The 14,605-nt window shown below is 50.0% G+C and overlaps 1 protein-coding gene across 1 annotated transcript in view; it reads left to right on the forward strand.

The window, feature by feature from the left end:
* LOC102459794 (calcium/calmodulin-dependent protein kinase type IV-like) overlaps positions 1-14,605 on the forward strand; it is a 43,486-nt gene that overhangs the window by 19,824 nt on the left and 9,057 nt on the right. The window contains exons 4-8 of the mRNA XM_006124964.4: positions 4,137-4,219; positions 5,602-5,674; positions 8,619-8,709; positions 10,212-10,286; positions 13,275-13,350. Of these exons, the coding sequence (XP_006125026.2) occupies positions 4,137-4,219; positions 5,602-5,674; positions 8,619-8,709; positions 10,212-10,286; positions 13,275-13,350 (398 nt within the window). The remainder of the gene's footprint in view (positions 1-4,136; positions 4,220-5,601; positions 5,675-8,618; positions 8,710-10,211; positions 10,287-13,274; positions 13,351-14,605) is intronic.

Genomic DNA, 14,605 nt, shown 5'->3' on the forward strand with positions numbered 1-14,605 from the left:
CCAACAAGACCGCCCCCCCATGTCGTTTGTTGAATTTGTACCCCATTCCTGCTCCTATGGCAGCAGATTCTGCAGGGCTCACGGAAGCCCCCCTCCTGCTTCAGGGCTCTGTGGCCGGCCCCCTGCTCCACGCGGCCTTAACTGGATTTTCAAGGACTCATTCAGAACACCCACCAGAAGCCCAGCGCACGGAGCTCCCTTTACCCGCTGCCGCGGGAAGGCTGGGATGGGAATCAGCCCAGGTGGGAGTTTCCAGGGACGTCAGGTTTTCCAGCTCTGACCGTCAGGCCGCTAGACTCCCCCGCCCCCAGGGTTTCCATTCAGTGAGTGATTTCTATCGAGGCACGCGAATGAATGCCTGGTAACGGATCCTGCAGAGGAAGATAAAGTCAGGCCAAGTGCTGTGCTGTCTGCCACTCCCCGGCGGGAGCAGAGCAGCATTTAGATAACTCGGCGCTCGGAGGATCCTGGCAGCTGAACTGGAACAATTTGTAACACGGGGGACCAGATATAATTACCGAAGGAGTCAGAGACCTTCTTGTCAGTTTCCATGTAACTGCATTCACACTGCGGAGGCTGCCCAGGGCCAAGCCCCACCGTGCCCATTGGGGTGCAGGGGCTGAGCACTGGGGAGGATTGAACCCCTCCCCTGATTTTCGAACTCCAGAGAAAACAAGGAGGAGCCTGGTGGCCCTTTAGAAACTCCGGTTGCCTGATTTGCCTACCTAGCTCGAATTAATGAGCTAGTGTAGACATACCCTGAGTAGAAGGGAATGGAGGGAGAGATAAACAAAGGACAAAATCCATCCCCAGAGTCAGTGGAGTGATGCCGGGGGCGGATTTGGTCCCAGCATTTTCATCTCCTTTTGGCTTTCTTGTTACACGCGGCAGTTTAAAGTTAATCATAGAATCATAGAACCATAGAGCTGGAAAAGACCTCAGAAGGTCATCAATCCGAATTAAGTCCTTAGTTGGAATGAGGAGTAACAGTTAATCCGAACTAAGGACTTAGGGCTTTCAGGTCGGCGCGGGAGCGTCCAGACTAGCGCGCTGAGCCGACAAACAGCTGATCAGCTGTTTGTTGGCTCAGCACGGCAGCCATGTAAATTTAAATGAAGCCGCGATTATTTAAATCGCGGCTTCCTTTCCCTTTGCCGATGAGCCTCATCTACATGGCTCCATCGACGGAGCCATATAGTTTAGACACACCCCTGATGAGGTGGCTGATGTGCTTAGGTCGTGTGATTGTGTTGCTTGTGTAGATGTGTGGACAGAGAGAGCAATAGGGTCTGTTGCAGATGTAAGTTCGTGGGAGGGTGTATCTGAGGTGTGGTGTGTGGCTGCTAGAAAGGATTTGCTTCAGGTCGGGGGGGATGAGTTGTCTGTAGGCGAGGCTAATTTGCTCACTCTAGAACTAGAAGCAGCTACAAGCCAGCGGCACAAACATAACCAATTGGGCAGCTTTAGTATTTAAATCACAATGACTTTGGGAAGGGTCTGCTCGCTCTCTAGTTCAAATGACGTTTCGTTTCATTATTTACAACATCCGTGCGCTTCTCGCTGTCATTCAGCACCGGCTTCAAGTGCAGACCATAATAGGATTGTAAACTTTTGAAGTTAATAGGAAAATTATAGCACTGCTGCGTAGTATTAAAATACAGCAAGCCGCCCCAGCGTCTCAGCCGCCAGGCACTCTAGGTAGTGATTAAAGCCCCGTGAAATTCATAGTGTCACCAAAGTCTTAAGAACTGTGAAATTCTCTGGGGTTTTTTTCTCCGTTGAGAAAAATGCCATGTGATGCATTTTTATGAGACCTGTCACGCCCATGTTGGCTGCATTTGCACAAAGGGTCAACACGAGCAATCTCATTTAGTATCATTTTTTAAAAATATCTTTGGGAAATATTATTTATTTTCTGCTTCCTTTGCCACCAAACAACCTAAAAAATGAGTAGTCCTGTGGCACTTTCGGCTACATCTACACAGCAGGGCTATTTCGGGATACCAGAAGTATCCCAAAATAGCAATTCTGCATCTTTAAATGCGCCCATTGTTTCGAATTATATTTCAAATTAATGGGCGTGCTATTCCGGCGCCCCTGTAACCCTCGTTAAGGGTTAAGGAACTTGTCAGAATAGTGCTTTATTTTGAAATGTGGCACTTTATTTCAAAATTACCTCAAAAAAAGCTACGCAATTTGCATAGAGCATATTGCGTAGCTTATTTCGAGGTATGGGTGCTATGTAGATGCACCCATAGAGACTAAGGATATGTCTACACTTGCACCCTCTTTCGAGAGAGGGATGCAAATGAAGAGATTCAAAATTGCAAATGAAGCTGGGATTTAAATATCCCGTGCCTCATTTGCATATTCGCATTATGGCACTATTTCGATATAGTACTATTTCGAAATAACAAACGCAGTTAGGACGCGGTTATTTTGAGAGAAAATTCTTCTCTCGAAATAACCCTTACTCCTCATAAAATGAGATTTACAGTGTATGATCTGGGTCGTGAATCAAGGCTAGGCCCAGAATGCAATGCTCCATCGATGTGTGTGCTTCCCCTGGTGGGAACCAGAGCACAAGTTAGAGCAGTGCCCAGGCTGCTGTAACTGACACAAGGAGCTATCCAAGCCTCGGACCAAGGAGAATTCGCGTCTCCTCCTCCCTCATGTCACGTGCTGGAATAGAGTAACAGGCCACATTTGCTCTGGAGGAGCTACAGTGGCATGACCCAGTATAGCCCCATCATGTAGACTCAGCCTACAGCAGTCTCTCTCAACCTTTTTTTATAAAGTACCCCTTTAAAAAAAATTATAATTACCCCAGTACCTACAGTTTTCAGACACAATTTTTTGTTACCATTGCAACACATTTGTTTAAACAACTTAATCATAACCGGGCAGGTGATGAAATTTTGGGGTGTAAAAAGTACGAATATAATAAAACGCTGTAAAACTTAAAACAAAAATTCAGTTTTCTCCAGATTTCAGGTGTGTTGACGGACCCCCCCAGACTTCTCTCAAGTACCCCTGAGGGTGCTTGTACCATCGGTTGAGAAACACTGCCCTACAGCACTATGGGGTGGGGAGGGAGGGAGTTTCCTGTCACTGTAAAAATTCCATTTCCCTGAGTAGTATTAGAATACAGTACGATACCACAGCATCTCACACACCACGCTGGCAATGATGAAAACCCCATGAAATTCACAGTGTCACCAAAGTCTTAAGCACCGTGAAATGTTTGGGGTTTGTTTCCCCCCAATTAAAAAAATGCACGGGGTGCATTTTTGAATGAGCCCCTGTTAATCCCACATGGGCGGCGTTAGCACAAAGGATCAAAGCAGGGAGTCTCGTTTGGCATCATTTTAAAACGGAAAACATTCGCCCATCAGTTGAAAGGCATCGACGCGGGAGCTAGGTCTGCGCAGTGCCGGGGCTGAGAGGTATGGACGTCTCACGCCTCTCGGCACAAGGCCCCAGCTCCCCTTGGAATCCGATCCAAGAGCTTCCCCTGAAATTCTGAGCCTGCCAAAGCTAGTGGCAAAGTTCCCAGTAATTCCAGTGGGCCAGGATTTCACCCATAGGGGTAAAAGTCTCCAATCAGCAGAATCAGCGGCGGAATGGAAGGGAGCTTGGCAGGGGCGGAGCGGCTGCTAAATGAAAATGCTTCCACAGGATACAGTGAATTCCACTTACAACTAGCGAGCTTCAGGATTTGGAGAGAGTAAATGCAGGGCATGCTGGTCTGTTTCCCTGCCCTAATTTGCAGTTGTTGGTTTTTTTTTAATGCCTGATTAAGTGGGCAAACCCATACTGAACAGTGAAAATGCCATGTTCAAATAAATAAAAAATTAGGTATATACGCCGCCAGCCGTCCTGCTATGATAATAATAAACTTGTCCCAGCGATGCAATCTGTTCTGCATCTATTTATTCCTCTTCCCCCCCGACGAGCCTCCGCTCTGTGCCTCTCGTGAATGAATTAACCTGTTCTTGGAATAAATGGACGTACAGTGAGTGCAGGGCTAGAGGAACGCTCCCGCTGTGTCTGGCTGGGAACTGACGTGGTTGGAAGAACGGCCCAGTCCTGGCCAGGGGGCCGGGCTGCAAGTGAACCGTTCCCGTTCTTTTCAGATCAAACTGAAGGAGATCTTCGAAACGCCCTCGGAGATTGCGCTCATCCTTGAACTAGTGACGGGAGGAGAGCTCTTTGACAGGTACTCAGCCAGGCTTTTACCCTGCAAATCTTCTATATATAGGAGAGGGTTTGTCTGACTGTCCATCCGTCCTTCTGTCTGTCTGTTCAAGGATGCCTCCCAAACTGTAAGCACTAGGTCCTCTCCATTTGGGATGCAGCTTCCTCTTATCATAACTTACCGGAAGGGCAGGGTTTGGTTGTGCCCGGACAATGGGCTATGCCTGGAATGGGATTGTGTTCCTCACTCTGGCTGGGAAGTGCAGGCAGGGCTGGCTTTAGGAAGTGCAGGGCCCAATTCGAACCGTTTCGATGGGGCCCCGGCAGCAAAAAAAAAAAAAAAAAAAAAAAAACATACCCCTTTAAATCCTCAGCTACAGGGCAGAGTCCCACCTTCCGGCCAAACCCAGGGGCCAACTCTCCCTCTCGCGGCGCACAGAAGCCACCATGCTCCTCCTCCGGAGCCGACACCCCCTCCCGCAGTGCGCCCGGCACACCAGCACACTTCCGGGTTTAGGGCGCGGGGCCCTCTTGCTTCAGGGTGCGGGGCCCTTTTAGGCACGGGGCCCAATTCGAGTGAATCAGGCGAATCGGCCTAAAGCCAGCCCTGAGTGCAGGGGGCAGATGAACCTCCCCCAGCTGTGCCCAGTGGAGCTACAGCAGCCATGGAGAGGTGCTTCTCACCTGGCCCCAAGTTACTGCAATGAGAGAGGGTTGGGGCTGTCCTCTCTTCCCGGGGCAGCTTGATACTGACCCCCTCCTCTCCAGCCCCACCCCGGAGCAGTGATTGCAATGGAGCCTGAACATTTTCATTTTATTTCCCACCCCCCCAAAAAAAATTAATTGAGTTAAGGACCTGAGCACCCCAGGTAAACCTTCTAGTTCTTCATAAAAGGAGACACCTCTAGCCCCTGTGAAAACATGGGGGATAGAAGGGGGTCTGAGTGGCTGAATTACCAGCTTTGCATCTCCTGGATCAAAGCACCAGCTGACTCAGGAAACTGCTTAGGACACAGAGCCTAATTCTTTAACCACCCGCACCCGGAGTACGTTTCCAACCGGGAACAGCAAAGCGCTGGGGTTTACTATTAAGAGATCTGCATAATAGGGCCTCTCTGGAAGGTTAGAAATGGCGTGGCTTGGCCTATTGGGGGAGGCGGGGGAGAATGTCTTTTGCTTTGGATCCTGTTTGAGTTTCCATTAGGGAAGGGGAGTTCACTGGATGGGCGGGCACAAACTTTTTTCGAGGTTCTGAAATCAACCCTTTGTTCTTCCAGCCCTGTGTCCAGGCGTGATCTGGCTTGGGCAGAAAAAAGTGGTTTAGAAAGGAAGAGCCTTGTAGTGCAAAAAGGTCTCTTTGTGCTCAGGTTTCTTTGTGACCTCTTTGCTGTCTTCCACTTACAGGATTGTCGAGAGGGGATTCTACAGTGAAAGAGACGCAGCCCATGTGGTCAAGCAGATCCTAGAAGCGGTGTCAGTAAGTTTGCCAGCGTCTTTATCTTTCTCCAGCACTTTGGCCTCTCTGCCTCGGCCAGTCCCTGCCGGTCATGGGCAGGTGTCGCGGGATCGTGACCCTCTAGACCTGGGCAAACAACTGATGCAACAGAAAAAGTTGTGGGGGAGGGGACTTGTGGCAAGCGTGGGGTTTTTGTTTCTTTTTTACAACTGTTTTTTAAAAACCTTTGATGTAAAATTCAAAACACAAAGTGGTTTTGAATGGAAATGTTTCATTCCCCTCCCCCGGACTCGAATAATTTTGGGGGGGAGGGAGTTCAACATGAGTTCACACCATGTTTCACTTGACCTGCATTTTTCACTCCCTCCTGCCCCCCAAAAAACAAGTTTCAGACAAAAAAGTTTCACCCAGGTAGTGACCACCAGACCCCAAGAATAACAGAGGAGGGGGAAGAGTTTAATTGAAAGAGGTTCCTGTACAGCAATGGTTAAGAACCAATGGCCTGCTGGTTAGACCGAGAGACAAGCCATCAGAACGCCTGGGTTCTAAACCTATCTCTCTGAGACTTTGGGCAACTCTGTGCCTCAGTTTACCTAGTGACTAATAACTCACCAACCTTTGTCTAAAAATACGGCTGCATGAGCCATCTCCTACCATCGCCAATGTTGCACCGTCTAGAACCAGAACTTAGCCAGCTGCTGACGCATGAGGGCTCGCTCCCCAACCTCTCCTAGGCTGAATATTGGATCCTCTAGTCCAGGGGTTCCCAACCGTTTTCGGTCCCTGTACCCCCTTGGCCTTTAGTAAACCTTCCCGTACCCCCCACTCAGTATGAAAGGAAATACATTCTAGACTCTAGAATCCACAACTTTTTTCACTAACACTAATGCTTTTGGAATATTTCAATTAGGATAATCTAGTTATTTACCAAATATTCCTCATACCCCCTTGACAAGCTTCTCATACCCCCTGGGGGTACATGTACCCCCGGTTGGGAACCCCTGCTCTAGTCTATGCCCATCTCTCCTCCAGTGTTCCCTGTCAGCTAAATGCTGGGGCACCTACCCAGGAGAGATTCAGCTGCTGCTCAGCTGATTGGCCGAGCACCCATCGTTGTCCACAGCTGGCAGCCTGGGTTTCTACTGGTGGTGCACTTCCACACATGCCTCAGTGCGCAGAACAAAATTTATTCCTCACGTGGATGGAAACCATTAGAGGAAACATTGCTTTCCTCCAGGTGCATTCCTACACAGATGGCTAGGCGCATGCTACAGGGTCTCTTTAATGGGACTGTTTCTGTGCTGACCCCGGGGATAAAGGGGCAGCCCATTAAAAGGACTTTGCGAGGGGCTTCCGGAAGAGAGGCCGGATGGTGAGTTGGCACATAGGCGCTGGGGGAGCTGGTCCTCCAGGACTCTGTTTCCAGTAAGTTCACAACAGCCGCCAGATCTGCCAAGCCGAGGGAGCTGCTCTGTATTCTGCGCCGCTGACAAATCTCCACGGCCCCCAACGCAGCCCAGAGGGCATTGTTTGGAGGGGCTGCCTCTTCAGAGCCGTGTGCTGGGGAGGAGCCAAGAGGCGGCGAGAAAATACCTCCGATTTGTACCAGGAAGGTCGCCGTTTCTCGACAGGAAAGGTGAGCGGCCGAGAGTCGCCATGGCAACGGCGGCTTTAAAAATGGAAACTCCAAATGGAAAATCTGCCTGTGCGGAAATTCAGGCCCCGTAGGCAGGGAGAGAGCAGCAATCTACCCTGGAGGAAGGTAGTCAGCCAAGGGGGGGGGTTCAAGGCAATCGGCTGCAGGCTTTTATAAAGGAAGCTGCTTTGTGGGTCAGAGTTAAGGGGACCAAAGACGTCTGTGCTCGCAGGAAGCGCGTCCAATTCCGTTAGCGGATCAGTACAACGTAATACAATGGCCGATCGAGACAATGCAAAGGGAACATTTTGCCGTGTCATTCCGAACACAGGCCAGGTGCCATTATTTCTCCGACAGACGCGTTAGGGCCCCGTTGCGTTAGGTGCTGTACATACACTACGTGAGCAGCCGAGCCTGCCATTCAAACTGGAAGGGAAAGGGCAAGGAAGGGAAGCAAAGTGGCCTGCTAGCTCAGTGGATGGAATCTGGGTCCCCTGGATTCAGGATAGGACCCCAGCGACTGGGCCGTGGTGTCTGCTCACTGGTAGTGTGTTTAGCATTCCACCTTCCTCTGCTATCATCCGCCGTCTCCCCTGCCATATCCCGTCTCCTCTTCGCTCCCTAAGGCTCCATTTTCCCCTCTTATATCTTCACCGTACTGCAAGCCATGCCCAAGATCTCTAAGAACCTCCCTCACACTCTGCTGATCCCTTTCTAAAATTGTTAGATACATGCCAGGCACAATATCTACTGACTTCTCGCTATGTCTGTGGCCTGTGGATTAACACCTGGTGACTGGGGTGTTCCCGCTGGCTAGGAGCGCTTGTGCGGGCAAAGTACAATCCACTGTTGCAACAATGTTCTAATTGTCAGCTGGGCAAAGTACAATCCGCTGTTGCAACAATGTTCTAATCGTCAGCTGTCTTAGTCTGCTGAAAACGCTACCTCAAACTGGACTGAGCCTGGGGCCTGATTTTTGTCTGCCCCCAGGCCTCCTGACATGTAAAAAGAGAACAGCCCTTTGTATTTGAATAGTTCTCTCTATGGACTCTCGTATTCTGTTTAACAGAAATTAAGCATGGGGCGGGGGAGGAAATCTACGGGGGTGTGTTGTGAGTCTTCAAGACACAAATCTTTTGCCAAGCCTTCCAAGGCTGATCTCCCAATGAAAATGGGTTTTTGTGCCCTCTTGTAGCAAACGCTGCAAGATTTGGTGCCGAGTAATTAATCTCTGAGCACTGCTGAATCATCCGTTGTAACTGCTGAATTTTGTCTGACCCTGAGTTGGCTTTTTCTCTCTCTCTTGCTGTTCTCTTTCCCGCTCTCCAGTATTTGCATGAAAACGGAGTGGTCCACCGGGACCTGAAGCCAGAGAATCTCCTCTATGCAGACCTGTCCCCGGACGCCCCTCTCAAAATCGGTACGTTTGGGGGAGGGGGCAGTGTTGGGGTTTCCTGTGCAGAGGCAGCTGGTGGGAGATCAGTCCGAGAGGGAATGGGAATTTGGCTCTTGAGTTCGGAGAGGCAGAGTCAACTAAATTCTCAGCCAGCACAGAGGAAGGGGGCGATGTGGGACTGTAGTGCCCAAGGAGCAGAGGAGAGAAGGGATAGAATGCTGTCCTTATCTTTCCAGGCTTTGGTACAAAACTCCCCCCAAAATCCTAATGCCTGGACTTTGGAGAATAAAAACCCGCTGCCACCACTCAAGTATTTGTAGGAAAAAACAGGGAAGAGATCAGTTGGGAAATCTCTCCCCTAAAATAAAACCAGAACACAAAAATGAACTAATATGAGCTAATTAGGGAAAAAAAAGAAAACAAACGTTTATTATCAAAACAAAACCACAGTTACAAGCATGGTTGGATTGGCTAGATGGTAAGAGCCACCAATTAATAAACTCATGGGGAATTTTCCCATGGGCTCAAAAGTTACTTACAAAAGAGGGAAAAAAACCATTTCTAACAGCACAGACATCAGATCCAAAGTCCCACAACAGAAAACAATTTATCTAAACTTTACCCTACTTACACATTATGAAGAGTCTTTTTCTTGGAAAGAGACATGTCTTCTGTCTCCCTCCGTATCCAGAGCAAATTTTCTCAGAGACAAAGGCAGGAAAGCCCCAAAATTCCTTTGTCTCAGTTTGAAATTCTTACCTGCATTTCTATTGGCTGACTGCTACCTGGCTAGGTACAGTTAACCCCTTAGTCCGCATGCTGCTGGCCATCCCTCATAACCATGACACCTCCCATTGAATTCGTACCTCGGAGGCTTCTTTGAATACCCTCACTTCAGCCAATCAGCTGGAATCCCCGTGCTGGCTGTGAACATAAGAACGGCCGTACTGGGTCAGACCAAAGGTCCATCTAGCCCAGTATCCTGTCTGCCGACAGTGGCCAGCACCAGGTGCCCCAGAGAGGGTGGACCGAAGACAATGATCAAGTGATTTGTCTCCTGCCATCCCTCTCCAGCCTCTGACAAACAGAGGCCAAGGACACCATTTTATCCCCTGGCTAATAGCCTTTTATGGACCTAACCTCCATGAAATTATCTAGCTTCTCTTTAAACTCTGTTATAGTCCTAGCCTTCACAGCCTCCTCTGGTGGATTGTGGGACATGCAACAGTCCTGTCTCCCCTCGGTGTGAGCGATCAGACATTTGAGGCCTTCCCGGGTTGTTTACAAGAGGAGAGATCGGTGCCATGCGCCGGGTCTATTCTTGGGAGCAATCTCATTTACAAAATATCCACCCACTGGCCCGTTTCCTGGACCGCCGGAGGGGCTAAGCGCAGGCCGCTTCCTTGCTGAGACATTCCCACGTCTGCCCCACCAGTGAGCTCCGTGCCCCAAAATCAACATCTCAGAGCCATGCTCCCCGTTCTCCTCTGACTTCTCTCTCTCTCTGCCCCTCGGCCCCCTGCCAGGCGATTTTGGGTTGTCCAAGATCGTGGATGAGCAGGACACCATGAAGACGGTGTGTGGGACGCCGGGGTATTGCGGTAAGTGGGGGAGCAGGGCGGGATCGTTTAGCGGGGAGCGGAGGGGGAGGAGAGCGCAGGGTTGGTTCAGGAAAGCAGCGTGTCTCTTTGCAAGGTAGGAGCAGGGCCGGATTAAGGCAAGGGCTAGCCCAGGGTGCCAATCTATGGGGGGCGCCTGATGGCAGCTGTAAGGGGCGCGCCTGGCTCCTGGATCGCGGGCTGCAGCAGCTCCTAGCGGCCACCCTGCAACGGTCACCTGGGGTGGGGCCCACGTTAACCCCCGCAGCGCCAGCCAGCAGCGCCCTTCCCCCCGCGGCCACGGGGCCCTGCACGGCCACGCTCAGCTCGCCCCGGGCAGCCCCGGGCAGCGCGCCAGCAGCGGTAGCCGGGATGGGCCAGGCAGGGCACATGCATCCTGCCACCGCCAGCTCCGCGTGCCCTCCCCCATGCATCGGGCAGGGGCGCCCTCCCTCAACCCAGGGCACAATTAAACTGTCTGCCCAGGGTGTCAGAATGGCTCAGTCCGGCCCTGGGTAGGAGAGATGGAAACCCCTCAGGTTAGGTCTTCCCTGCACCGGGGGCTTGAGCAAACTTTCACGACCGTCCACACAGAAAAGCCTCTGACCAGGGATTTCTATAAGCCCAGGCTATTACCCAGTTTGGGATGGGGCGAGGGGGCTTTTACACCCTGGACTCTGCTGTAATTCAGGCTAGAATCCCCCCTCCCCCTTCCCCCCGCATCCCGACTTTGCAGATAGGATGCTGAGAAAACTCAAGGTCTCCAGCGACTTCCCCTGATTCTCCCTGGGGAGGGCAGCCCCCTTCTCCCACAATGAATGAATCCTAGAACATCCTGCTGCAGAGAGCCCAGGGCAACTCCTCTGAGCACGCCCGGAGGAGATCAGAGATGGTGAGGGGCAGAAACGGGGCTGGGGCTGTGCTGGGGGGGTGCTCGCACCCCGGTGCCAATCCCCGGGTTAACTCTGCGGGGAAGAGACACCCTCAGAATTGCCATTCAGCTGTGCGAAAGGGAATGGGCGTGTCACGCAGGAGAAGCACTGACGACATTTAGGAGCACAAGTCTCAATGGCGTTTGGTGGGAACCGGGCTCTTTTGAAAATCCCACCCTGAGTCTTTGAGCGTTCTCAGGCCAAATCTTCCCAAGCGACTCGTGATCTGGGTTGCTCCATTTTTGAGATGCCTTTGCAGTGTTCCCTGTAAGCTGAGCGCCTGGGCGGCCCCCCAAAAGAGATTCAAATGCTACCCAGCTGATTAGCAGAGTGCCCACTCCCAGATGTGTTTCTATTGGTGGTGCACCTCTGCCTTTGCCTTGGTGCACATAACAAACTTTATTCCTCACACCAAGGGAAAAATTAGAGGGAATGCTGCTTATGAGTCTGATTTTCAGAAAGTACCGAGCATCCCCCCTTCTGCAGATCAGGCCCCTTTAACATGTCTCAAAGTGGGCACCCACAATCACTAAGCACTTGTGAAAAGTAAACTGTAGACTGTGTCTTAAAGAGACATTATCAATTTTTAAAATCCATATGACTTAAGGCTCAGATTTTCAAAGAGACCCAGGATATGGGGATGTTCAAATGCCATCAAAATTAATTGGAACTGCAGGTCTGATCGTCTCAGACTACATTCTTTTATGTGTCATTAATAATATCTTGGACTCTAAAGAGAGGGAGAATATTTAACAGCCTAGTTCTCAGGGAGGCTGCCTTTGTGGATCAGGCGCAGGACTGGGACTCAGTAGAACTGGGGTCTCTTCCCTAATCTGTCGCAAACTTGTTGAAGTTACATCCTCGTCCTGTGCCTCAGTTTCCCACATCTGTATTATGGGCATAATTACACTTACCTGCCTCCTGGGGACATGTGAGAGGCTACCTGAGCTAATGTTTGTAAACTGCCTTGAAATCTCCAGCTGACTGTGAGCTACGGAAGTGCAAATGTATCTGTAGGCTTTGTTGTTCAAATCACTTCTCTTTGCTTCTTGCTGGCCTTGGTCCATGCAATCTAGTTGATTCTGCTTTGGGGCATCATCCATTTCTAATCTGTGTCACTTTTGCTTCTTCCTGAACACTGTCTGGAAAGATGCTGCCTTATCTGCAAGGGAATGTTTAAATCCCAACACCAAATCATGGTTTTGTTAAATGCTTATTTCGTAATTCCTTGACGCCAATTCACTTCATATTAGGGGTTATAAAAGAAATCTGAATGTTGCGATGGTCCCTTGATTGGAAGTGGTTTGAAACAGGAAGCCAGAAGTTAGGGTTTGAAACTTTGTCACAGCTTTGAGTGGGTGAAGACACTTTTCAGTGAGAGACATCAACAAACAGCTGTTTGATTCTAGAGCAGAGGTGGGGAACCTAAGGCCCAGGGGATGGATGTGGCCCTTGGCTTGCCTGGATCCAGTCTCCGAAGCTCCGGGCTCCTCCCAGCAGCATTAGGGAGGAGTTCCCGCCCCTCCTCCATCCCGCCGTGGGGTTGGAGCACACAATCTACACGAGGGGAATGTGGGGAGGGTCTTTCTCCTTCTTGGCTGCGGGCCACATCAGTGAGGGTTTGGTTTTTCTTTTTCGCTTCTTCCTTGTGTTAAGCTGATTTTTCTGTAGGTCGGTGGTCCCTGACCGGAAAAAGGTCCACCTCCCCCGCTCTAGAGTAACTCTATTGCCCTATGATATTGCTTCTGATTTATAGCAATGAATCTGAGAGCAGATGCCAGGAGGGAAGTGCAGTGGTTAGGACTCTGGCCTGGGACTTGGGAAATGTAGGTGTAATTCCCTTCTCTGCCACCGACTTCCACTGTGTGGCCCTGGGCATGTCACTTAGCCTCTAGCTGCCTCAGTTCCCCATCTGTAAAATGCGGGTAACAGTACTGCCCTGCCTCCCTAGGGGGCTATGAAACACTCAGATGCAGTACTCCAAAGAGCAGAACTTGATCCTCAGGGTGTCGATAGGTGCCTCCTGCTTGCACGTTTTAACTGTGCGTTATACTTTTAGCACCTGAAGTTCTCCATGGCTGTCCATACGGCCCCGAGGTGGATATGTGGTCCGTGGGAGTCATAACGTATATACTGTGAGTAACGCTGAAAATCTCTGACAGCAGCCCATGCCCTTCCCTCCTTGCCGCTTTTCCCAACCACTGCCCTTCAGCCGTGAAGGAGTGATGCCTCTGAACACCGTCTGCCAAGATGCCTGGTGTTTTCACCAATTTGCACATGCCATTCACACTAACTGCATGGCCAGTCCATGCAACCCTTGCACACATGAGGGCTTACAGGAGGACTGCCATTAACAAGTCTTCTTGAGGACGTGCCAGCTAAGGAGGCAACTCTCAAAATCTACACGCTTAGCCTCTCCCGAGTGAGTGGAGTTGGCTGTTGTTTCTCCTCACTGCTTTGTTGTAACCCCTCAGTCTCAGCAAGAAGCAGTTAACTCTCATGAGAAGTCTCATTAAAAGCAACTGGTGGTCCTGGAGTACCTTAGGGCATGTCTACACTTCATTTCAAAAGAAGTTACTTCGAAATAATAACTCCCCAAAGAACTATTTTGAAACCAGCATTATTCCTCTTCGCATGCAGGAGTTATTACTTCAAAATAACAAGCCTGTTATTTCGAAATAACGGGCGTAGTAGTGTGGACGCTCACCTTGTTATTTTGAAATAAGGGAATTATTTTGAAATAACTCCCTAGTTTAGACCAGGGCTTAGAGACTAACAAAAACTATAGAGAGAATCATGAGTTTATGTGGTTAAAACCCCCTTCATCAGATGAGTTGGACTCCAATTCATCTAATGAAGTGGGTTTTTCCCACAAAAGTTCATGATTCTCTCTGTGTTGCGAGGAGTCCTGTGGCACCTTCTAGACTAACTGAAGTGTAGGAGCATAAGCTTTCGTACATGCATGTGACGAAGTGGGTCTTTGCCCACGAAAGCTTATGCTCCTACACTTCAGTTAGTCTAGAAGGCTATGTCTAGACTGCAGGCTTCTTTCGAAAGAGGCTCTTTCGAAAGCATCTTTCGATCCAGTGAGTCTGGATGCTCTCTTTCGAAGACGCCCTATTTACATTGAAGAACGCCTTCTTTCGAAAGAGGAACTTTCGAAAGAAGGCGTTCTTCCTCGTAAATTGAGGTTTACCGCCATCGAAAGAAAAGCCGCGTTCTTTCGAATTAATTTCGAAAGAACACGGCTTGAGTCTGGACGCAGGAGAAGTTTTTTCGGGAAAAGGCTACTTTTCCCGAAAAAACCCCTGAGTCTGGACACAGCCTAAGGTGCCACAGGACTCCTCGCCACTTTTGCAGATTCAGACGAACACAGCTACCCCTCTGATA

The sequence above is a fragment of the Pelodiscus sinensis genome, chromosome 19 (assembly GCF_049634645.1).
Source record: "Pelodiscus sinensis isolate JC-2024 chromosome 19, ASM4963464v1, whole genome shotgun sequence".
In the NCBI taxonomy this organism is placed as follows: domain Eukaryota; kingdom Metazoa; phylum Chordata; order Testudines; family Trionychidae; genus Pelodiscus; species Pelodiscus sinensis.